The 25,770-nt window shown below is 40.5% G+C and overlaps 1 protein-coding gene across 3 annotated transcripts; it reads right to left on the reverse strand.

Annotated features, from left to right (window-relative positions):
- Positions 1-2,407: 2,407 nt before the first annotated feature.
- Positions 2,408-25,244, reverse strand: MFSD1 (major facilitator superfamily domain containing 1). Of its 3 annotated transcripts, none has more exons than XM_070406909.1 (16): positions 25,011-25,244; positions 21,863-21,915; positions 20,911-21,023; positions 19,728-19,770; positions 18,627-18,694; positions 16,731-16,839; positions 15,325-15,427; positions 13,250-13,348; positions 12,726-12,837; positions 11,729-11,785; positions 11,227-11,383; positions 9,610-9,707; positions 8,988-9,100; positions 7,216-7,263; positions 5,510-5,567; positions 2,408-4,123 (listed from the first exon to the last, which is right to left on the reverse strand). In XM_070406909.1, the coding sequence occupies exons 1-16, from the start codon at positions 25,171-25,173 to the stop codon at positions 4,120-4,122; spliced, it is 1,398 nt and encodes a 465-aa protein (XP_070263010.1). In that variant the 5' UTR covers positions 25,174-25,244; the 3' UTR covers positions 2,408-4,119. The 3 variants fall into 3 exon arrangements, with proteins under 3 accessions (XP_070263010.1, XP_070263012.1, XP_070263011.1); XM_070406911.1 differs by lacking the exon at positions 25,011-25,244 and adding an exon at positions 21,366-21,416 and having other exon boundaries at positions 21,863-21,877; XM_070406910.1 differs by lacking the exon at positions 2,408-4,123 and having other exon boundaries at positions 5,506-5,567.
- Between the last annotated feature and the right edge of the window lie 526 nt (positions 25,245-25,770).

A 25,770-nucleotide genomic window follows, 5' to 3' on the forward strand; every position in this document is an offset into this window, starting at 1 on the left:
CTCTACTAAAGAGCCTAGGTTCAGTGATGCCAGAAAGGAATGATAACACAGAAATCTGCATATCTTACATTATCAAGCATTATTATAGGCTCACTAGAGGCCTGGTGCATGAAATTCATACATGTGTAGGGTCCCTAGGCCTGGCCAGCAATCAGGGCTGATCGAGGCCTTCCTTCATTTTGCACCGCCCCCTGGTGGTCAATGCTAGTTATAGCAAGCAAACTCCCGGTCGGTTGAACTCCCAGTCGGTCAAACTCCCGAGGGGGCAATTTGCATATTAGCCTTTTATTATATAGGATGCTTGGTTTTCCCCATTACTACATTTCTTTGAATCATAAGATGATGTCAAAGACAAGATACAGCCAATTTCAGAAACATTAAAAGGTGAAATATTGTAGTCTCTGAAAGACAGCATATTTATTTAAGTAAAAGAATCATAAAAAAGTTATGCACTTTGTCGTTCGATTAGAAAAGCATTTAAAAAGTCCAAGTGCTGGAAAACAACTCAAAACTTTCTAAAATAACTCTTAAATGAAGGCAGCACATATATGTTATCTTAAAATATTATAAATAGTTCCCCCTTTGAAATGTTCATTAAGAAACTGTTCCATATCCTGGTGTGGTAGCCAGAACACAAATCTAATATCTACTGAAATTCACAGATCTATAAAGTCATGAAAATAAAACATTTTTAAATGCCCATTAAATACGCCCATTCCCCCTCTCTCCCATCTACCCGGTCTGGAATGGATCCATCCCCACAGACCCCACAAGAATCCAAAGAGGACACATATTTCTCCTCTGACACTCGCTCCATTTCATGAGCAATGACTGTTAAAACCTGAGATAACCTGTCTCCAGGCCCATCTGCTGACTACCTTCATGTCCCACCCAGGCTTCCTGCTGCTAATTAACGAGGCCATTCTCCTTCTAGCCATCTCCAGCTCTCCCAGTTCAAATCCAGCTTCTCTCATCCTTCTCCCACCTCATTCCACTGACAGTGTGTCCAGCTCCTGTCCACTGTACCCTCTGAAGTCTGGGCTCTACTGGGCTTGGATGGAGGAAAGAGGATCACCTATTATCCTGACACCTTTATTTACCTCTTTTCCCCAGGGCAGATAGGATCTGCTTTGAAAGGTTAAAACCACCCAAATGTGGTAACACATAGAACCCCAACATCATCAGATTTTTCCTTGGAGAGCTGAGCGAACTGATACTCTTTGCTAATCAGGAAATGGAAGCCCAGAGAACTACTACCTAGTAAAACTCAGGTGACAAGTGCGAGAGATGATCCATTCCAAAAAGACCAGCTCCTACCAAGTTCATGCTAATCCCAAATGGGTCCACTGATTTTCATTTCACAATTGATTTGCAGTCAAACCAATGGGGGAAGTCAGTTTAGGGAATATTGTAAATTAGAACAGCTGCCCTGATGTGAGACTAACAAAGATCTACCAAGGAGATGCCTCATCACTTGAGTACATGATCATATACACAAACACCTCAGGGGAATAAGTGGTAATAAGTGTGTCCTAAGTTGGCTCTCTGGCCTACCTGCACTTTTCAAGGACTTTTCAGTATTTCTTACAAAACATCAAAGTTTTCCCCACCAACTTCTTAACAGCAAATCCCTGCTCAGTGTTCACCAACCTCCCCACCCTTGCCCCCAGGGGAGCTCTCCAAGAACAAGCAAAGGGAAGAAGCCAGGGGTAGTAAGAGGCTGAGGTGGAGGCATTCCAGAAATCTTGGGCAGCTTGTAGACAACTTACAGCTGTTCTTTGCTACCACTGGGATCAAAATGTAAGTGCATTATTTCATTTAGCCCATACCCCATTCTCTATTGCTTTGTCTCCTACAGTTCTCATCCTGCAATTTTCTTCCTGTAAGTGCAAATTCTATTTCTAACTCAGGGTTCTGTTTAACTCCTTCCTGTATCCTCAAAGTTCTTTGGAAAACACTATCTGTTACCTTCCTCCCTTCTAAACACTAATACCACTTTCTTCCGACTCAAAGACATTTGCATACCCTTCAGACACGTTGGTGTTTGCTTTCACAGGAACAGCAGCACTGAGTCTCCCACATAATAAAGCCATCATTGCCTAAGTCAGTATGCACACCAACGAAACCATGAAACGGCGCTTCCTATTTCACTTTAGGCACATGATACGATGTACTTGACTGGGAGGTTTCCTATTTTAGGCTATTATAAGCAATCATGCAAAGAAGATACTTCCTTAAAATATATAAAAATGTGTATCTATCTGATGGTTTCCTTAAGATAAACTATTAGAAATGGAATTGCTAAGCCAAAAGTCTTGCAGCCTACCACTCTACCCCTTTTAGGTCTTCTTATTCACATTTCCAATTTATCCTTCAAAAAAGATACTCAAATTTACTCATATTATTTATGCATAATTCAAAAAATATTTATTCAGTGCTGAGCACTATCGACATAATCATTATTAACATTAACAGACACAGTTCTTGCCCTCAAGGAGCTTACAATCTAAAGGAAAAGACAGAAACCCACACCATCACAAGCAAAAGTACAGGGTTTTCCCAAGACCATAGGAATAATTAGTTCTAATAAGTTCTGAGCTGGGGCTAAGATTGTTGGAAATCAGGTGAAACCAGGTCATAGAGAATCCAGGACAAAATACTCTAAGCAAAGGGAGCATGGGCAAAGCCCCTGAGAAGGGACGGTACCTGATTCAACTGAAAACAATGTAAGCAGGTCACTGTGCTGGGCAGAGGTAGTGGAAAGACGAGGGCAGGGCCAGACCACAGCCCTCCGGCAGCAGCAGCAGCTGACCTCCTGCACCCTCCCCAACTGTGAGGCCAGCCTTCACTCACCAGGGGCTAGAACAGGCACAGGGGAGTCAAGCCCACAGAACCAACAACTGAATAATGACACCATACACTGTAAATCAGAAACATGGATGAAAGTAAACTTACCCTGAAAAGGAATGCACTTTCAATCTGTCCCAGAAACTTTAGGCATACAATATTATGCCATGTACTTTAAACAATATAATCAGCTAAAGTCATTAGTTTAATAGTTGTCTAAAATATCTGTGTGCACATAGATAGCAAAATACATGAAAAAGTCCTTGACTTTAATACACTAAGACTAATAAGTCAGTTAAAAAGCACTTAAATCTGTCAGAGAAATTTCATATCCACATTTTATTTAATGTGAAAAACATAAATGTCACTTTAAGGTCCTACACTAGAGAAAAAGCTAATCCCCATAATCTTTCAACGAATAATTAGGTAAATTTTCTTTAGTCCAACACAGATTTTCTTATAATCTTCCACATAAATAAGAGTTAAAATCAGTGTTTTAAGATTTTTTTAAAAACTCAAAAGTTATAAGACATCATGTAGATTCCTTTTACAATGTTTTTATTTATCCATGTAGAAATGGAATTATCATCATTTAGAGGACATTTTCAGTAATTAGACTATATTAAAAAACTGTACAGAAAGCTCATACCACAAACTTGTGTCCCTAAGTAATAAAGGTGCTCAGTTACAGAGAGAGAGAGAGAGAGAGAAGCTCAAAAGGGTCACCGCTCAGCAGCCTGTCTCATAAGTAAAAAGAGCAGAACACAATCTATTTGTGAAAATGAAGAGACTTCATCAAGTATATTTCAAATAGTCCCTATTACAAAGGGAATGCCTATTAAAATGCGGTGGTTTACACTATTATAAAACATCCCTTTACCCCCTCAAAAGCTTTAAAAAAATATTCTTGGCTTTAAGATAAAGAAAATGCCAAATCTCTATGATATACTTTGTAAAAATCATCTCAACATAAATCCAATGATCTCCATTATTTACTATCCTTACTGAAATTCACCTGCAAGTCCCAGAGCAATTTCCTAAACTTCACTGTTGATTAGCCTATTCTGAAGTAAAATTCTTCAGCAACACACAAAAGACAGAGAGTAAAATAGTCCTCACAAATATACTTAGAAACAGGTGTACTTGAAATATAAATATAAATTTCCAGACCATTATTTTTCCTACTGACTAAACTCTATACAATTTTTTAATGGAGGTTTTCAGATCAATGATGTGTGCAGCCCACTCTCATGACACAGTCATTTAAACTTCTCATCTGCAAAACAGAATGCAATATATTATCAAAAAGGGGAGAAAAAAACACAAAGCCCCATCTGGCTTACAGAATAAAAACCAGAAGCATTACAAAACACATAGCGCCAAATACTGAGAGTCCACATTTTGCTGAATAATCTTTTAACTCCTCATGATTGTAAAAGTAACACAGGACCAATTTAGAAAATATAGAAAAGCAAAGAAAAAAATAAACTCTTATAACCCTATCATTCAAATAGAACTGTTAATATTTGGGGGCTTTTCTTTCATTTTTTCCTATTTTCGTATTTTTTCTATTATATACAAATAATAGGTTTAAGAAATACGCATGTTTGCATACTTTAAAAAATAATTAAATTAGAATATCATATTTGCATTTCTATCTTTTGCTTACTTAACATGTAGCATGTTAAATATCTCTGACTTTAAAAGTCCTTCTAAAACATAATTTTAAAAACATACTATATGGGTGTATCATAATATATTTAACCATTTCCCTATCATGGGACATTTGGGATATTTCCAATTTTTTTACATAATAAATAGACTATCGTAAATATATTTAAAACTCACAACACTTCTGATTATTTTCTTAAAATGTATTTCTAGAAATACAATTACTATGTTAAAAGGGAATTTGACATGATCAAGAATCACCCCCGGAACTAAATAGCATTGTTCTACCAGATTTTAACTTATTCAAAATTCACAAAACTTACAATTAAATGGTATATATTTAAAAATAAATTTTTAAAGTGAAAAAGTATTCACTGTCTAAAAAATTAGAAATAATAGGAAACAGAATCACTATTATGTTATAGAAATAGTGTATGATATACACTATTATGTTGTACAAATGATAGGAAATAGAATCACCATTATGTTGTAGCATGTAGAATCACTATTAGATGGTAGCATATACTCATGAAAAAAATTAATTTAACTTAAACACACTATATACTTTAATTTGTTCCAAATGAGTCAAAGAACACAGAATAGCATGTTAGTACCAAGAAAAGATGAAAAATGATCTCAACTAGTTAAGAAAAAGAAAACATCAGAGAGAATAGAAGGGTGAGCTCAACAGAGAAACTTAGGACAAAGGCCTTTGCTCCAATAAATTACAAATACTACACATCTCTGTCTCTCAGAAGGCAATTTAAAGCCAAATTCTCCCACCCTGCCTTCATTTGAGACCTTGATATCCACCTTTCACAATTTTCTGACACAAACAAGAATGTTGTTATAGTTCCAGAGATAATCATTAGCTCTCGAAACACAAGAAAAAGACTGATTTCTTAAAAATCCAACCCTAATACTTTGAAATACAATGCTAATGTCCAAGATTTTCAAAATAAAGACAACTTTTTTCTTTTTCAATACTTACTCAGCATGAGAAACTTTCATTTCTTCCCTTTGTCTTGCAGAATAATTTAGGTTCCCACCTAAAACACAAATAAGCATAAAATCTTTTCAATATAACTATTATAAAAATTCAAACATGCACGCAAGCTCAAGCACACACACACACTCACACACACAAAAATATATTTGCACTGATATACTATGAAAGATGAGAAAAAAATAGTTTATCTCCTGGAACCATCCCAAGAGAAAAATGGTTTTTATTTTTAAATCCTTATAGGATACAAGTAGTCACTCCTTAACTTTAGCATTTTTTTAAAGTTTGAACTTATGTATTACCTCAGGTTTTCTTAATTGGGACATTGTATTGATATTGAGTAATAGTGAAAACTTAGAAAAATTAAAGACCTAAAATTATAAAGAACTCACACACACAAAGCACAAATGCATGTAGCTCACATATATTTACAAAAGAAAAAATCTGCAATTTCTCATTCTATATCAAACACTTTTAACCTTAAAATGAAAATTTCAGCTGAAAATTTATTTACTTTTTTTTTTTAATATAAGACAATAACACAGGAAGGGCTTTAGGTTCTAAAAATGCTTCTTTAGCCCTAACCGGTTTGGCTCAGTGGATAGAGCGTCGGCCTGCGGACTCAAGGGTCCCAGGTTCGATTCCGGTCAAGGGCATGTATCTTGGTTGCAGGCACATACCCAGTAGGGGGTGTGCAGGAGGCAGCTGATCAATGTTTCTCTCTCATGGATGTTTCTAACTCTCTATCCCTCTCCCTTCCTCTCTGTAAAAAATCAATAAAATATTTTTTTTTTAAAAATGCTTCTTTATGGCCCAGTCAGTGTGGCTCAGTGATTGAACACTGAAACATTTCCTTCTCTCTCTAAAATAAATAAAAAACATATTTTTTAAAAAATGCTCCTTTATGCTCATATACAAACAACATCTAGCCTGGCCAGCATGGCTCAGTGGTTGAGCATTGACCTATGAACAAGGAGGTCATGGTTCGATTCCCGGTCAGAGCACACGCACAGGTTGCAGGCTCAATCCCCAATGTGGGTGTGCAGGAGGCAGCTGATCAATGATTCTCTCTCATCATTGATGGTTCTATCTCTCTCTCCTTCTCCCTTCCTCTCTGAAATCAATAAAAATATATATTTTTAAAAATCCAAAATTTTCTAAAACTTAGATTCAACAGGCCAGAAAGAACATGACAACAATTTTAATGAACGTGAAGGTCCAGAATACATAATCCTATATAATAAAAGCGTAATATGCTAAGTGTCCAACCAATCAGAGGACCGTTGGGTTGACTGTTCGACCAGTCACTATGACATGCACTGACCACCAGGGGCAGATGCTCCAGTAGGTTAGCTTGCTGCTGGGGTCTGGCCAATCGGGACTGGGCAAGAGGCCAGAAACCTCCCTTGGTCTCTCCCTTGCCGGCCAGCCCTGATCCGCCTTGATGGGGACTGGGCAAGACAGCCCCGGACAGCCCTGATCGCAGGCCAGGCCAAGGGACCCCACCCGTGCATGAATTCATGCACCAGCCCTCTAGTTACATAATGAAATGTTTCCATCACTACAGACAGAATGTCGTTATACTTGACCTAAAACACTCGCTGGCTTCTAGAAAGGCATGCAGACATCCCAGTGACCCCACAAGATTATCTATCGTGGTTTAAGAAGAAAATGCCTGAACTTCTACTTACCTCGGGCACGGTTCACCAAATAGAGTAAGACCACAGCTAAAAGTGACACTGGAAGTAAAAAAACACAGGACCCTTAAAAGACATACACTTTTTCCCAATGATTCCTATGTCATCATAATTACGAAGTAAAACTTAGACAAATCAAATAAACCTTTATTAACTGGAATTTAAAAATAAAATCATTATTTACATTATTTTTCTGAAAGCACTATAAATAAGTCATACACCATTTTCTCCAGGGGCTGCCTGAGCTCAGGGACGGCAAGGCCAGAAAAGGAGAAGCAGACACCCACAGGAGAGGGACGGGCCCACCCATGGGTCATCCTTGCCACTCTTTCCTCTCACTTACAAGTGCTGGTCCTTCCCAGCACTTCCCCCAAACTCCTGCCAGCCCCTAGACTATTATTTTACAGAGAGCCAAACAAAAGAAATCTTTTTTTTTGGCGGGGGGGGGGGGGGATAGGTCTGAAAATACCATGTTCATTTTACAAATTAATAAAACATTAGGATGTGGTCATTAGACTCCCAGAAGCCCAGAGCCAGCTCATACGTCAGAAAGTCAGATGCCTGGTTTTTTACCTTAACAGGTAAGGCCCACTTAGTTTATTTAAAATTAACATGGCAACAAAAACATTTTAAAATGATGTGCTATTTGGTTTGGGAACCAAATAATATGAAACTGAAGCTTGAAATTAAACCATATGTTGCAGCATTAAAAGTAGACAAAAACAGCCCTAGCTGGTTTGACTCAGTGGATAGAACATCGGTCTATGGACTGAAGGTCCTACATTCAATTCTAGTCAAGGGCACATGCCCAGTTTGTGGGCTCGATCCCCAGTAGGGGACAAGCAGAAGGCAGCCAATCAATTGGCTCTCATCACTGATGTTTGTATCTCTCCATCCCCCTCTCTGAAATCAAAAATATATTTAGTTTTAAAAAAATAGACAAAAACACTTTCATGACTGTTTTTTAAACTCTTAAACACTTTCTTAAAACAAATAAAGCTTTTTTTAAAATTTGGTGTGCTTATTTCTAAAATATGAGATAAAATGTATTCAGGCTATATTCCTAAGCATTTCTCTGCAAACACCATACTTCAAGTATAGATAGTCATTATTTCCTGTAAATGAAAACGAAGCCTGATAATATTTTCACTGGGATTTGCCTCTTTAAATACATGTTATCAAAGTATAAAAGGCATCTTAATATATTATATGAGAATTTTTTTCAGATGAACACAATTTGTGTATGTGAAGACAATCAAAGGAAAAATGCTGGTTTATTTTTATAGTTTTCAACTGTATTCTAACACATGCTATTTTTAACCAACAAATCATTACAGGTAAAAATTGCATAAAAGGACTAAGAATAAAAATAATTTAAAACTGCCTGATGAATTAACCCTGAGCACACCTAAATCACACATATATCCATATAGTCACACCTAGGACCCTTCAAAGGGTTCTACTTTAAAGGAGTACATTTTTTTTTTAATGTAAATATTTAAAACAGAAGATAGCACATATTCTACTGCTGCCTTTAAGAATAGGAATCTCCTGAAAAATGCCTGTGAATCTTCAGAGAACTACAAAGTCACCAGCTGGGAAGCTCTGATGCACAGGCTAACAATCAGGCAAATCTGAGAGCTGCATCTTAGATATTTGATTTAAAAGGGAAAACAGAAAGTAACAATAACACCTAAAAGCAAAATAACAACATTCTGCTACATATTACAAGAAAGTAAACAAATGTTGCCACATGGCACACTTACAAGACACACAGGCAATGAAGAAAACTTCTAAAAACAAATATCCCCGAGTATCCAGTATCATGCCAGCAAGGATAGAAATGATCGCCAGACCAAGATTCTGAATGGACTGCATGCTGCGATCGAAGGAATATAAAAACACATTTCAATTTCAAGTCTTCATAGAGGAACAATTCACTATAAATATCAACATCTACAAACAACATGGTACTAGTGTTGAGACATTTTCAACCAGGGATTTTTTTAAATCCCATGACTGTTTCCTCTACTAAACTTCATGCTCAAAGGTAGGGGAGCTTGCCTTATTAAGTGCATTATGAACTCAAAACCAAGTGAATACAAACCAGAACTCAACTTCTCACTAGAAGCCCTCAGATACACAGGCAGTGGGGTGATAACGGCAGCAATTACCTCTCTGGGTTAGCTCGCCTCCCGCTCCCTTGCTGGAGCATTTTCGTTGCTCCAAGTTAAGCATAAACAAGTTAACTGAATTTTTTAGTTATTTCCAGGTTTAGAGCTGTCCCAGAAGCCTAAAGACGACTAGATTCAGGAGACCTGGAGTTTCATATGATAATAAGTTGGTACAGCAGAGAGACATCACATGATTCCTGGTGCAAATACTTACAAGCCGTATGCAGTTCCCAGCTGATGTTCAGGAACTACAAACGCCACCATTGGCCACAATGCGCAGGCAAGCAATGAATAGGAGAGTCCCAGGAGACTCTATAGAAAGTGATACAGAAAAGGGTACAAGTCTTATACTAACCAAAGTGACTTTCCTTTGACGCAGATTAGCATGAGTGGCATATTAGCTAACATATGAATCTTCATGCAAATGTTAGTGTAATCAGGTTAAAACTCATATTTAATCCAAAAATGTCCTGGCCCTCCCTTAGAAGTATCCCTCTAGTGAGAAAATACATGCACACTGTCTTAATCACATTATTTATAGATATACATAACTGCCTGGGCCCAGGGTACAGTTAAGAACCAAGAAAGAAAACAAAGCTAATTTGTAAAAAATTGTTGCCAATGTTTTAGACAAGCTAATTTTCCAATATTTATTAGGGATCTCAAGTTAAACAACCAAGGCAACATCATTTTTCTTCAATTAAAAAGGGAACTTTAGCATTTAAATTAAAATAAGAGTTATACTTATCATGTGAGTAAAGATTAAAATAATGCCAATATCCAACAATGACAAGAACACTAAAAACAGCCCTGGCTGGCTTGGCTCAGTGGATAGAGCGTCAGCCTGTGGACTGAAGGGTCCCAGGTTCGATCCCGGCCAAGGGCACAGGCCCGGGTTGCGGGCTCGATCCCCAGTGGGGGGTTTGCAGGAGGCAGCTGATCAATGATTCTCTCTCATCATTGATGTTTATATCTCTCTCTCTCCTTCTCCCTTCCTCTCTGAAATCAATAAAGAAATATATTTTTTAAAAAAGAACACTAAAAACAAATACATTCTTATATTACTGACAGAGCTCTACTGAATGTCTACCAAGATGTTAACTGTGCAAAGCCTCTACTATAGCATTTCTACTTCTAGGAACCTGTCCTACCGAATTCTCACCTAGTGCACAGAGGCAAAAGTAAGTTTACAATTGTGAGTGCACGAAACAGAGTTTACTCTTGTATTATTATTTAATTATTGTATTATTTTCCATAAGAACAACTGTAATCCTACTTTTGCCCCACCATATATATATATATATATATATATTTTCAAGATATTCTTTTATTACAGGAAAGGAAAACAGCACTTCACCCTGTGGTCTTAAAAATGACACTCTGAAGAACAATCACAAAAATTTGATGAATTCCTTATCACTTTTTGACCTGCTAAACGTCAAAGACAAAAGGATGTGAAATCATGGATATTGGGCCGATAGTTTTTTTTGCCACCTATAATGGAAGGACAACTTTTCATGAAGTACAGAAAAATAAATGGAACTAATAAACACTTTGGCTTTCAAAAGACTATTTTATTTCAGATACTATTTTGGCATTGAGGTTACCCTATTAAATAAGTCAAATGAAATTAAAAATACCCAATGCATTAGTAATTAATATTTATGCACTTTAAAAATACTAGTAGTTATTTTGTAGACACTGAAATCAACTCATTGTTTTCCCCACTGTCACAAAGCACTGCTATCAGAGGAGCTGAGTGGTTCCTGACATGCAATTTACAGGGTCCCCCTGAAGCCCCGAGCCCCCCAGGTGTGAACAGCCACATTACCATAGCAATCCAAGGGTTCCACAGTGTGAAGGCCAGCAGCATGTGGGAAGCAAGGGTGGTCACCACTGCACACAGAACCCAGATGATGTTCTTCCCTGTTTTATCCACCATGAGCCCAAATATTGGGGACATGGGAGCTGATATGACATATACAACACTGCCCAGAAAATATAAAAGGTATTATTTAATGAAACATATCCCAGCTACCAAAAAAAAAAAAAAAATCCAAGTCCCTAAATCCATTAGGCAAAGCAAACCCTAGCACATTTAGTTTAACAATCTTCTAAAATGGTCATTGGTAAATAGGAATATAAAGATATAAAAAGTGGTCCAACACTTCTTTGATTTTCCATTAATGCAAAGATGGCCACTCAGGATCAAGTCCCAATTTAATTTTGATTTCACACTGTGGATGTTACATCACATATGTCTTATAACATTTGGTTATCATTAAAGATCCACACTAGGCACACAATAAGCACTTACAGAATTAATGAAATACCTGTTAATAGCACTTGCTGCCTGGGAAGAAAATCCAAATTTCTCTATAAAGAACACTCTAAAATAAAGAGAGAGAGAAATAAGCACTTTAGGGAGAACTACTCTGTTTTCTGTTTTGTTTTTGAATAAAGGCAGAATAAAAACTGAATACAATAATTCTAAGCTTAGTCAACTTTTTCTTCTTGATACTATTTTCCCACCTTAATTTGAAATTATTCACATTCAAGTAACTGGCTAAAACTTTAGTGTTTATGTAAATATTTCACTAACTAAATAAAATATACTGATGCCTATTTTTTCCCCTATTTTCATATACTGCAAACAGTACACACAAATGTTCAGAAAACCAATGCACTACCACAGGGGATTAAGAGAGCTTCTTTTCCGTAAAAGCTGTACTGACCAGGTTTTTTGCTATATAATGCATAGGGTTCTTGTCTCAAATTATTTAGAATTACAGCCTGAATTTTAAGGATTTTATTACAAACACACACACCCATAAACACATTCACGCTCACACACTGTTCTGTTTAAGCAGCTGCCAAAGAAAAAAGACAGAAAGGTAGAAGATAAAGCAAGAAAAATTTGATTTGAATCCTGAATTTGAATGTGGAGGAATTACAGTCCTAAGAAATAAAAATATGCCCAATCACTATAAGCCAGTATGCTGTCTCCATTCTCAATAAGAAGCTTCCTAACCAAGGAATAAAGAGGAAATTTCAAAAAATACTAACCTAAAATCAAGCAGTAAAATAAACCAGTATTTTGAATCAAAAACTGTTATTAGGTATTTCTTCAAAAAATATTAAAAATATATTAAACAATACTAAACCTTAGGCTAAGAAAATCAGTTGTATCCCAGGATATGAAACAATTCCTGTGTATATATATAAACTATAAGCAGAGAAGCAAGATTAACAGCTTAAACAATTACATTTATGTGATTGGAATCTCATTATAATTTAGTCAGCAGAAGTGGAATGCTAGAGAATACTCACTTCCCCAGTCCAATGAAAGGGAACACCGCCACATAATAGAAGACACAGATGATAAATATGAGCCACAAGGGAAGGGAGAAGTCCTTCACATCGGTCAGCTTAATAACTTCACCTTAGACAAGAAAGGGAAGAGGCATCAGTATAATTTCACATAACAAGATCATTTTCCATTGATCATGTGATTAACCTCTGCAATTCAGTCGAAAAACACTTTCTCAGTAAATAACTGGGACATAGTTTCTGGGATAACTTAAAAAGACATGAGAAAAAGCAAAACCTAAGATTAGTATCTACCTACCTAATGAGGAATACTCGTCATTTTGCAAATACACAAAGAACATATAAGGGGGAACGTGTACCCCAAAATTTAGACAAATAGAAATAGATTTGGAAATAAGAGATCAAAAGACACGTTTTAAGCCTCACTGGGTTTACAACACTGCATCAGCAACTTGCATAATTGTACATTATTTCAAAAAGGCCATAATTCCCCAAAGTCCCACTCTTCTCACATTGAGACTCACCTGTTTTTCCTTGTTCTTTATGAAGAATTCTTTCTGCTCTCTGATCCAAGTAAGCAAGGGCCAAGGCACAAATTAGTGAAAGAATACAGGTTATACCCCCTGTGATTAAAAAAAAGAGAGAGAGAGAGAGAGAGATTTTTACAAGAGAGCCAGACTGAAGGTTCCTTAAAACACAGCACATCACATTAACAGCCGAAAAACTTAGCAACCAAAGGGGACAGTCTTTCGATACATGTAAGAAAAGCCCACAATTACAAGTGAGGAGAGAAGGGAGGGAAGAGCATGCGGTAAGCATTCAACAAACAGTAGTCACTATTACTACATTATTTCCCAGTAGAAGGTTGGAGAATAGATGGAAAAGATTAGAACAAACTAGTCCACTCTTCTAATGCAGAATACAAATGGAAGAAAGCTGATAACCAGCTAGCAAGTTAGTCCTACTTTCTTAATTCAGTCTAAGCACCAATTGTTAATGGATGTCGGGGGAGGGGAGGTTATAAAAGCAAAGTCTGATTCCGTGATCACCTCATTTTCCTTCTGATTCCTTCCCAAAGTCCGTCACCCTTGCTCCTAACCTCTGGCAGCCTGGGGGCCCCACCTTCCCACGCATAGCTCACTCAGACTCTCTTTCCTATGCATATTCAGCATTACTCACTAACGCTGACCTCATATTACTACTGTGAATCAGATAATTAATCAAGTTTACAGTTGTCAAGAATTTTAAAAAAAAAAAGCTTAGTAGCTCCGGCCAGGTGGCTCAGTTAGTTGAGTGGTGTCCCATACACCAAAAAGGTTACAGGTTCGATTCCTGGTCAGGGCACATTCCTAGGTTTCAGATTCCACATATGGGAAGCAACTAATCCATGTTTCTCTCTTTATATCTCTCTCTCTCTCTCTCTCTCTCTCTCCCTCCCTTCGTTCTCTCTCTCTCTCTCTCTCTCTCTCAAATCAATAAACATATTCTTATGTGAGGATTTAAAAAAAAAAATAAAAGTTTAGTAAAATAAATGCATCTTTAACTAGCTGACATATGGTCCAGTGGAAAAACTCCTGAAATGACAGACAGCAGACATTAGTTCTGTTTCTGCCACTAACAAGCTGAATGATCTTAAACACAGAACTTAACCTCTCTGGGCTTAAATTTCTCCAACTGTAAAATAAGAGACTTTGATTCATAATGGCACAGGTCTTTTCTGGCTCTAAAATTCTTTAACATTCTCAAACTCTCCATCATGGAGGGAACGAGAAGAAATACTAAAGAGCATTTAGAGTAAGAAAGAGGGTTTAAGTAAGGCAAAGGATTTGAGGAGACGTGGGAGGAGGAGGAGTCTCTAGGTACAAGTCTCCTGTTTAGGATTACCACTCCACTGTCCTCTTTTTACCAGGCTGTAGCAAGGAAATCTAAGGAATGAAAGATGGCACAGGACATTCACCCCACCTCAGAGGTCACTCAAGGGCTCTGTAAGCAGCCCTCTTCACATCATGGGGCTCAGGTAGACAAGTTCACTGCTCAGAGAAAAAGCACCGGTGGTGGAATCCACTCGCTTCCCAGTGACCCGCCCAGCCATCAGCAGGTGGAGCCTCAGCTAAGAGAACTTAGGGCCAGGAGGAACCTGTACAGTTTTGGCCCAATACCCGCAATCTCACAGAAAAGAAAAATGAGACACAGAGGTTACCTTCCTTGTCCAGGGTGACTGACCTGTCAGAGCCAGGACTAGAACCCAGGCTCCTGACCCCCAACTTAGTGGATTTCCCACCACATTGTATCATCTCTACAAAATCTAAGCTCTACATTTCTAAATTCCTGATGGTTTCAGAGTTTTCACATACATGCTCTCAGTTAATCATCAGGACAATGCTAAGTAGACAAGAATAGGACAAGATCCTCCTTTTCTTTAAGAACACAGAAATGAAACCAAAAGCATGAGTGCCTCGCTGTATCTAATCAGGTCAAGTAACTCATGAATTGTGCAGGCAAAATTATAACCAACGTGGTCTAACCCTGACTCCAGGGTTCCTTCCTCTCCGCCGCGATACTTCCTATGACAGAACGTGGGACACCGGGATTCACTAACCAATCATAAGTGTGACTCCAAGGGTTGTGTGACCAGCAGAACCCAACGAAGCTTCAACCTTGGAATACAGCCATCCCATGAGGTTCATGTTTACTGTACTTCCCTGCAAGAGAGGGGGGAAAATCAACCTATATCTTCTATATCGCCCTGCCTTGTTCAAAAACTAGGATGTGAGGTGGCTTAGAGAATAGATATATAGGACTCAGATTAAACAGAGGTAAATTTTTTTAAAAACACTAGAAAGGAAAAAACTAAAGTAAAGCCACAGATGAGATTACTACATACCAAAAAATGCTAATTTATAGAAAATGCCTAGTATTCAAAATAGCACAGTACATTTGTAACTTCCTAGTAGCCTAAACAAAACATGAAACTTAAGTTACAAAATTGACAAAAAAAACCTTAGCTCAGAAAAAGCACAGCTCTTCCTGGAATTGACATCTGAAAAAGAATGCGTCTTCTCATTGTCCATAAGAAGATGGTAAAAGTTATAGATAACATCCTCATTCGTTTATTCATTCATGTAGCAATTACTGAGCCCTAATTTTATGTCAATCACTGTTCTAGGTATCAGAAAAACCATAAGGAACAGAACAAAAAATAAATTTTAGCTCTCATAGGGCTTACGCTTTAGTGGGGTGGGTAGAGGAGGTAAACTATATAGTATATTAAATAGTGCTTAAAAATGCTTGAAAAAAAAAGGGGGGGAACATATAAAACAGGGAAGGAGAATATAAAGAAGTGGAGGCCTCCCCGAGAATGTGACTTTGGAGTAAAAGCCTGAAGGAAGTTAGCTGTGAGGACATCTGGGGGAACAGCAAGCCAGGCATAAGGAACAGCCAACCACAAGAAATGAGCCTGTCTGACCAACAACTCCAGAGCTGTCTTCATAAGCAAAATGCTGGTGCACAGCAAGGAGGTAGACATTAACTACAGAGGGCAAGTTTGGAGCAATCAGTAAAAGCTACTTGTGCAGGCAGATTCACCTCTATGTGAACTTGAACTTCATAAAGTTAACTGAAGTCGATGGGCTGCCCCATCACACAGTGAGCTTCGATCACTAAAAACAGGCAAGCAGAGCCAGGAGATGACCGTATGTGAGGACTTTCATAGCAGGGATGCCCAAATGGCTAAGACATTAGAGCATGAAACCTGCTAAGATCCATTCCAATGCTCAGATTCTCTGAACTAATGAATGTTCATTTAGCCATGTTAGACTGTTTCTAACAGAAGTAAAGTTAGAAATGCCTTAAAGTAAGGTACATGTACTGTGGTCTACAGAAATATATTAAAAAATCAATACCTAATCTGTCATACACGACCCTTCATCCTGTAATTTTTAAGAGATCCCTGTGATATTCAATCCTGTGCTTCCTATTTGGCTTCATTCGGTTTGCCGTACTTACAATTCTAGCCATGCTAAGTTGGAGCCCAAACACCAGGTTCAGTTCTTTGCCTTTAAACCAACTCACAGCATATGTATTCTGGGCAACTGCTAAGGACTCCCCACCAATCCTAAAAGTGGAGAAAGGAAGAAAAGTCAAGCTTTTGAAGAAAAACCACAGTCAGCAGCAGCAGGTTTAAAGCTCTGACACCCCTCTAACTGTCCATAAGAAGATGGTAAAAGTTATAGATGGTGGTGTCGCTGCCTCCTCCCCTGAATCCACCATAGACTACGGTAAATGTGACGCTGTGTGACCCAAGACTGGGTCATAGAAGATGAATCTGCTTTTTCATCAAACACTCACACATGGAGCCCTGAGTCACCCTGTAACAAGTCCAACTACCCTGAGTTCACCATGTGGTGAGAGAGCCAAGCCATGCTACACGGAGAGGCCACCCTCAGGCACTGCAGCTGGCAGTGCAAGTCTTCAAGTTGCCCCAGCCAGGTGCCAGCCAAGTGAATCAACGAGCTCTCAGATGACTCCAGCCCGGAGCCGTCCATGCAGCTTTCCAGCTGAGGCTCCAGGCAGCAGGTGCACAGACAAGCTGTCCACACTGTAGCCTGTCCAAATTCCTGACCCACACAGACCACTGAGAAGCTTCGGGGAACCTGATGTGCTGCGATAATAACCATGACAGGCAAGAAAAGGACTCTGAGTTACCACATCACCATCTATGCGACATAAAAATGTTCATGTGAAGCCCTGGCTGGTTTGGCTCAGTGGAGAGAGCATCGGCCTGTGAAGTGAAGGGGTCCGGGTTTGATTCCGGTCAAGGGCACATGCCCGGGTTGTGGGCTCGATCCCCAGAGGGAAGCGTGCAAAGGCCACTGATCAATAATTCTCTCTCATCATTGATGTTTTTATCTCTCTCTCCCTTTCCCTTCCCCTCTGAAATCAATAAAAATATATATATATTTTTAAATGTTCATGTGAAGAGTGAGCCATGCTTTGTGAAAACACAAAAATTCACTTTTCAGGTGCATACCTTCCATATGTAACGTTCTCCTACTTTCTTTCTGTAAGTTCTACACATTGACCAGCCCCACACCCAGGCCTTCAGCTTCTCTTCCATATCCTAACTCTGAGCCTTCTTCACCTCTCCGTCCTAGTTCAAAAACACTTCCCCTCTCTTATGCTTATCCAAACCCTACACTGATATCAAGGCCCTCTTTGTCCATGAAGCCACTTCTGACCACAGTTCCACATGAATCCTTTATTTTTATATACATTTTGTTTCCTTTTCTCTCGCTTAGAACAGTTTTTGGAGTATGTCACGTGTCTACAGGTCCTTGGTACAAATGAAAATATTGAATGAATTGTGCTTTTAAGTTAAAAACTAAATAAGTTATTTCATCTGGGTTAGGAAGCCCAAGGCTGGACTCAGAATGGGCTTACTGAACAACACTGAAATTCATGAAGGCTATTGGTATTTTGTTCATTCAAGCCTTTTCAACAGGTTCAAAAGGACCTGCGCTTAGCCACTAAGAAACAGCAAACTGTCTGTGAATCACCAACCTAGAAACTGATGGTCTACACTATCATCTACAAATGAGGTTTAAATCATAGTCTTCAATGTATCAGAACAGCAAAACACCTAGGAAAAACATCATTTCTAGAGAACTATCTAATATTCAAACCCACACAGAGTTAAATTAACTATGGTCACTCAAAATTGTTACTTACTTTAAAGGAAAATTAAGACAACCAATAAACAGTCTTGTGTATATGTAGCTACTTTTCAAGGACTTGAAGTAATTCTCCATAAGAGACAATAATATATTTTTTAAATCCTTAATAAACTGATAGCTAAACACTAAAAACAATATATTAGGACAAATGAAATTATGCATAACTTACCCAAACACAAACCTTCCAAATTCCATCAGCCAAAAAGCATTAAATATTCCACCCAAAGCAAAAATAACCTATAATATAGAATATAACATAGAATCAATTAAAAAGTTAATTAAAGGTATTCAAGAGAAATAAGTAACTTATGATGAGTCACAGCTTCTACCATAATTTTAGTATTCCTTGTTAGTAAAAATGTGAAATTAAAACATTAATGTTCGCCCTAACCCAGTGGTCGGCAAACTCATTAGTCAACAGAGCCAAATATCAACAGTACAACGATTGAAATTTCTTTTGAGAGCCAAACTTTTTAAACTTAAACTATATAGGTAGGTACATTGTTATTAACTTAATTAGGGTACTCCTAAGGCTTAGGAAGAGCCACACTCAAGGGGCCAAAGAGCCACATGTGGCTCATGAGCCGCAGTTTGCCGACCATGGCCCTAACCAGTTTGGCTTAATGGATAGAGCGTCGGCCTGCGGACTGAAGGGTCCCAGGTTCGATTCCGGTCAAGGGCATGTACCTTGGTTGCGGGCACATCCCCAGTAGGGGGTGTGCAAGAGGCAGCTGATCGATGTTTCTAACTCTTTTTTTTTTTTTTTTTTTCCTGGGTGAGGGTGTGGGTGTAGGTGGGAGGACCTAATGCTCACCCTGCCCTAGAATGCAGGTAGGTGCTGGCCTGGATGCGAAGAATGACTTCATACCCACCCTCGGAACCCACTGATCAGAGCGCCTGTTTCAGCCCCAGCTGGTGAGGACAGCACGTGCCTGCCTCTGAACGCTGAGGGGCTGACCTTGCCCTGTTGCCCCATCCCAAGGGGGTCCCCCAGAGGCTGGCCCCCATTCCAGGGCCTCCTGGGGCTGAGTTTCTAACTCTTTATCCCTCTCCCTTCCTCTCTGTAAAAAAATCAATAAAATATATTTTTTTTAAGAAAACATTAATGTTCATCTGTCTCAAGCCTTAAAATGAATTATGCCTTCTACTATATGGGCATTTGTGGGCCTTGCTTAATTCAGTTAGGCATTCATTAAAGATATCTTTGCCGGAATTATAAAAGAATTCATGTCACTATCACTTACTCAATGAATGTTTTCGCCTTCCTTACCTGTCCAATGCAAACAAAGCAGCTAAAAATAATGGTGCCCCATCTGTTGGGAGAGGATATGAATTAAGAGTATGTCAGTCACTACATCTTTCAGTCATGTTTTCTTTGACCCCTCTCTTTTTAAAAGGACAAATATCAACCATGTTAATACAGTTCACTCAAAGATTCTACACTTGGAACATCTGATTAATGTTTCCCCAGAGTAATAACATGCCTGTGTTAGAAGACCCTTAACGAGCACAGGAGTAAACGTCCTTCCGAAACTCAAGCCCTCTCCCCACCTGGTGAAATGGCCACACTGCACTCAGCACTGGAAAACCCACTATGGCCCCAAGGCAATTCATGGCCCATCCTATCCTGTCAACCTAAGTGAGCAAGGCCTGTAACATACAAAGTAGAATCTATCCTCCTGCAGTTTCCAGCTAATTCTATCCTTTTAGATCAAGCAAAATAAACGTAATTCTTCCTTTATACCCTAACTCTTCAAAATGTTTTAAAGTTAGTCCCCAAGTCTAAACACTCGGTTTCTTCAATTCTTTTCCACCAGACATGGTTGGGAGACTCTTCATCATTTTGCCCTCTGTCTCCTGAAAATATTCCCAGTCTACACCCCTCTTAAAGCCTCCACTAACAACACACCTATAATCATAAAAATGAAAAGTAACAAAGCTTTTAGTGTGATTTCTCCCTCAGTATCTAACAGAAGTGGTCACAAAGTTCAACCCTAAGAACAGCAGAAAGGGAAAGTCTCAATAGGGAGAGGCAAATACTACAGATGTGCTGGTTACTGTACATCAATCTCAATCCTCATAACCACCTTGCAAGGCAGGAATTATTATCCATATCCTACCAGTAAGGAAACTGGAGCTCAGAAAGCCAGGAACAGCTCGGAGAGTTGGAAACTGAGCAAGTGGCAGTAATGGGATTCAGACCGTGGCCTGCCTGATCCCAAATGGGGGCATACCTGAGCTACCTTATTTCATGAGCCCCAACCTTAACTGAAATACCAGCCTACTTTCAAAAACCAATTCCAGAGACATAAAAATATCTTTAAATAAACACTAAAGCAGATTATCACGGCAATACAGAATCTTATTCAGTTCTTTCTAGAAATTTAATTTAGTTCTGTGTTTTCCTAATAATCAGATTTTTGCCATAGGTGAAATATTTTTTTCAAGCTTACCGTATTCCAAATACTCGGTCTATCAAAAAGCCACCCAGGAAACACAAAACTACATTGGGCCAAGAATACCAGGCATACAGCAGCATGAATTTCGTGGTATTCACCTGCATATCCTATATGGAAAAAAAACAAAAACTATTTTTTTCCAAATAGTTAAAATTAGTAACTAACAAATTAAAACCTTTTTTTTCTTTTCTGTATAGGGCAGGAATTTCTTAACCATTTGTAGTCACTTAAGTGCTTTGGTTTCTCATGGTAGCTATGGCCTCTGCCTGAGAAAAAGGTCACATTTGGGACCTTCTTGGGTCAGCATGCCATTCCAGATCCCCCACTATGGAGACCACCTCTGTCTGCAGCTGCCCAAATATCTATCTTCGCTTTGCCCTATACTAACTGCACTGGGGCTCCCCACCACACGGAAAAAATAATCTTAGCCTCCCCCTACTAACTCATACCTTCTTTCCCTTTCATTCTAGAATGTGAAGGGCCAATCTATGCATTTCTCCCTGTCCAAAGACAAAGAAAAGAGACTATCAAAATGCACAAGAAATTAGGACTATCAAATTCATTTTTACAAAACTAACATGGACAATCCTCTGCAATCAGTATCCACATTTTAAAAACAACAATAAAACATACTAGCAAATCATTTGTCATTCAGGTGATTACTCCAAGGGAGAGTGGAAGGCAAACAAAAGTCTCCTAATACTTTCGGTAATACTGAGGAAATAGCACATAATTATTTATCTGAGTGTGAAACAATATCAAGTTACACATGAGTGCTATAAACGAATTTTGTGACCACTCATTCCAACTCACAAACACTCCTTGGTGACTACAGATATTAAAATGGACTCACTGGAGACTGTTGCAGACTAGGCAACCTGAGAGCTAATGAAGCCTCAACAAATACACCTTCCCTAAAGCAAACAAAGGTGAAAAATCAACTTACCCGTTTAACCTGAGTCTGAAGGGCAGCAGGATTATCATAGCAAAAATAGCTGCCTAGAAAAAAGAAAGAACAAATATTTTCTAAGCACAAATATTATCCACTTAAGAGTTTCAACTTGTAATTACTACTCAAATGGTGATTTTTAAATGTTTATACTTGAGGTTCGAGGACTGACACTACGGAAACTTTTTGAATCTTTTCCCTGCCCATCATTATTTTCTAAGCTGTAGCCAAATAATCCAGAGAACACATGTCAAATCACTTACAAATTATTAGCCAGCATATACAGCAGTGGTTCCCAAACTTTTTGTGGCCATGCCCCACCTAAGCATCTCTAAAATCCTGATGTTCCCCTCCCCCCATAACACAGAATTCTTATTATTCAAAAAGTGAACTCCTATTCATGTGGAGGAAGCCTAAAAGGCAATTAACTTGTCTAAACAGGCTTCCAAAGAACATGGCATCCATGAAAGAGAAAATTAAAAGAACAAAAGGACAGTTAAAGTACTGAGGAAGAAATCACTAAATTGTTAAAAAATAATAATAATATGAATTGACATGAAAAAATAGCAAATAAAGTCTCAAAACATATAATAGAGAACTGAAATACATAAATATGTCACAATATATTTATACTAGAGGCCCAGTGCACGAAATTCATGCACTCGGTTGGGGGGGGGCGGTCCCTCAGCTCAGCCTGCGCCCTCTCACAGTCTGTGACCCCTCAGGGGATGTCTGAATGATGGCTTAGGCCCATCCAGGGGGAGTGGGCTTAAGCCACCAGTCGAACATCCTTAGCGCTGCTGTGGAGGCAAGAGAGGCTCCTGCTACCACCACTGCGCTCGCCAGCCGTGAGCCCAACTTCTGGCTGAGCAGTGCTCTCCCTGTGGAATTGGGCTGAAACCAGCTCTCTGACATCCCCTGAGGGGTCCCGGCTTGCGAGAGGGCACAGGCCAGACCGAGGGATTCCACCAGTGCACGATCGAAACTGGGGAGAGATGCAGGTTGGCTAGCTGGGGAGGGGTCGTGAGGGTCCTCCAGGGCATGTCTGGCCCTTCTCACTCAGTCCTGATCAGCCAGACCCCAGCAGCAAGCTAACCTACCAGTTGGAACTTCTGCCCCGATGGTCAGTGCACATCATAGCAACTGGTCGACCGGTCGACCAGTCCGACTGTCTGCCCCCTGGTGATCAGTGCATGTCATAGCAAGCAGTTGAGTGGCCTTAGCATATCATTAGCATATTACGCTTTGATTGGTTGAATGGCTGACCTGTCAACAGCACACTTAACATATGAGGCTTTTATTATATAGGATACTGTATGTGAGGCCCCCTAGGACCATAAGAAATGAAAAAAATTCTCTGTTAGTAACTCATTCTCGAATTGCCCCCCTTAAAAATCAAATTGCCCCCCTGTGGGGTGTGTGCCCCACGTTGGGAACCACTGATATACAGCAAGTATTGGGGACCTGAACCATGAAGTTAACAACTAATTGTTCTTCCATTTTATTTTCATGATGCTTCATATATCTATTACTTTCTTGGCATCTTCATGAAGCACTACATTTTCTTTATTTAAAATTATGAAAACACACACACTAAAAATTTCTCAAACTTTGTCAGCAGTTTCCTGGTAACGTTACCTGAAATCACTATTTACCTTGAGAGCAGAGGAATGGAGCTTAACTACTCTGACTAATATTTGAAACAAGAGCTCTAATTCTATAAACAGATTGCTCTAAATATAATAACTCAGCAAACACAGTGCCAGGAGTGAAGAGAAATAAAAGAGAGTTCTAAAGGATTAAAGACATAAAAATATCTGTTGACGGATAAGAGAGAAGTGGAGAGAGGTTTGACATTCATTCACTGAGCTTTATTCCTGAAGTACTACAATTGACAGATTTATGGTAGGCTTCAAGATAATACTGCCTCCACTTCCCCACTCTCTCTAAAAGTACATATTAGAAAGTACAGATTCAAGAGTGGGGGGAAATTGTCCTTAGAAGGGTAAGAATCTGACTTTTGAAACCCAGGCAAATAGCCAAAATTTACCAAAAATGACCTGTCTACTTCAAAAGAGATCATTTTAAGTGTTTTGTGTTGTTCTTTTTTGTTCCTAAATCAGCAACTTGTAGTTCCTGCTTTAATCGCCATTGCATCATGATTTAAAGTTAATGGATGGGCATCTCTTTCCAAAAAGGGACTGGGGGCCCTGGCCAGTTTGCTCCGTTGATTAGAGTGTTCTCTGGATGCGTCAGGGTTGCAGGTTCGATCTCTGGTCAAGGCATTTGCCAGAAGCAACCAATGAATGTGTGGGTAACTGGAACAACAAATCAATTTTTTTTAAAGGATGGGGCGGGGGAGGGGGGCGCTCAAAAAGGCTGGCAAAGAAACCAAAGCCCAGAGCATCCTCCACGCCCGCTTAGGTAGCCCAGCAGGAGCCTCAAGTCACCCGCCATAAGGCTCTAACACTTGTTGATTACACCGGCTCCGGTGGGCGCCCTGAAAACACACTGTGACTTCCATACCGAACGAATAGTGACGTTGAAAAGTTGCTGAATAAGTTAGCTGCTGGAACACGGGAAGGTGTTTCAAAAATTATCTCAAAAAACTGCCTTCAGATTGCCTAAGTGCGACCAACCACCGCCAAGACCGCAAGCCCAACCCAGCACGAGGGCAGCGCAGTGGCCGGGCGGAGAGGAAGGACACAGCTACTCGCTGAAGCCACCAGCGAGCCACCCTCAAGTCCCAAAAGCGGGAGAGAAAATATGACGCTACCCACGGAATTCCTGATTTTTAAAAAGTCTTTCCCATGCGGAGGGAAGAGGGGCAGTTCAAACTTTCTGCACAAGGCGCCGGGAGAGGGCACTTGGCCTGGAGATCCCGTCGGTCTGCGGCTCCGGAGTGAGAGGCTGAGAGCCCAGGGGTAGCGAGGGACGCCGCTCGCCCAGCGCAGCCCCTGACCCCGCCTCTGGGCGCCACGGATCTGAATGGGGGCGCCCAGGGGAAAGCAGCGGGGCCCAGGCGCTGACCCAGCGGCTGCGCGGAGGCCCGGTGGCCCCGGTGTGAGCGGATCTCAGGGCTCCGAGGGGGACGGTCGCGGTTTTCCTGATGGTCCGCCCCGCCCGACCCGGCCGGGCAGCTCACCGAAGCCGAGGAAGCACATCAGCAGCAGCACCAGGAGCCGGTGCGCCAGGCGCCTGGGGTCGCAGAGCGCGGGCAGCGCCCCGGGGACGGCGGGGGCATCTCTCCCGGCCTCGTCGGGGCCGTCGGCCAGCAGCCCCCGCGCTTCCTCCTCCTCCTCCTCCATGGCGCCCGCGGGAGACCGAGAAGCGAGAGCGGCGGCAAACCGGGAACCTCACACGGTCGCCCAGGCCAGAGCCCCGGCAAGACGGAGGGCACGTGACCGCGGCCGCTCACGTGACGCCGCGGAAGTCAGCCGGGCTGCGCTCACGTGATCACGCGGTGGGCGGGGCCGGCGGGGGAGCCCGGGAGGCGGGGTGTGGGTGTGTGCTCGCTGGGCAGCGAGTGTCTCCGGGCTGCGGTCCCTGGGGCGTCTGCCCCCCGCCTTCCGGCGCTTACCGCGTGTGCTGCGGTTTCCCGACCTGCTTACAGGTGCACCCACTGCAGACCGGCCTCTGCCCGGGGGGAGAGGGGGCCCCCGTCCAGCCGCTCAGCGCCCGGCTCCTGCCCACCGACCCGCGCGCCACGCTCGGGCAGCATGGCTCCCCGCAGGCCCGTCGGCTGCTCTGATACTCACAGACTCGACTTAGTGACTCCCGCGCTAGTCTCAGACCTCAGGGTTCACGGAGAGGTCAACAGACACTGATACTTAGAAAGCAACCTGCGGAATGGATGAATGTAATGAGAATGACGACAGAAAGGAGCACTACCTTCTATTAAAATG

The sequence above is a fragment of the Myotis yumanensis genome, unplaced genomic scaffold (genome assembly GCF_028538775.1).
Source record: "Myotis yumanensis isolate MYYU_CA2020_CCGP unplaced genomic scaffold, mMyoYum1.0.hap1 SCAF_2, whole genome shotgun sequence".
NCBI classification, from domain to species: domain Eukaryota; kingdom Metazoa; phylum Chordata; class Mammalia; order Chiroptera; family Vespertilionidae; genus Myotis; species Myotis yumanensis.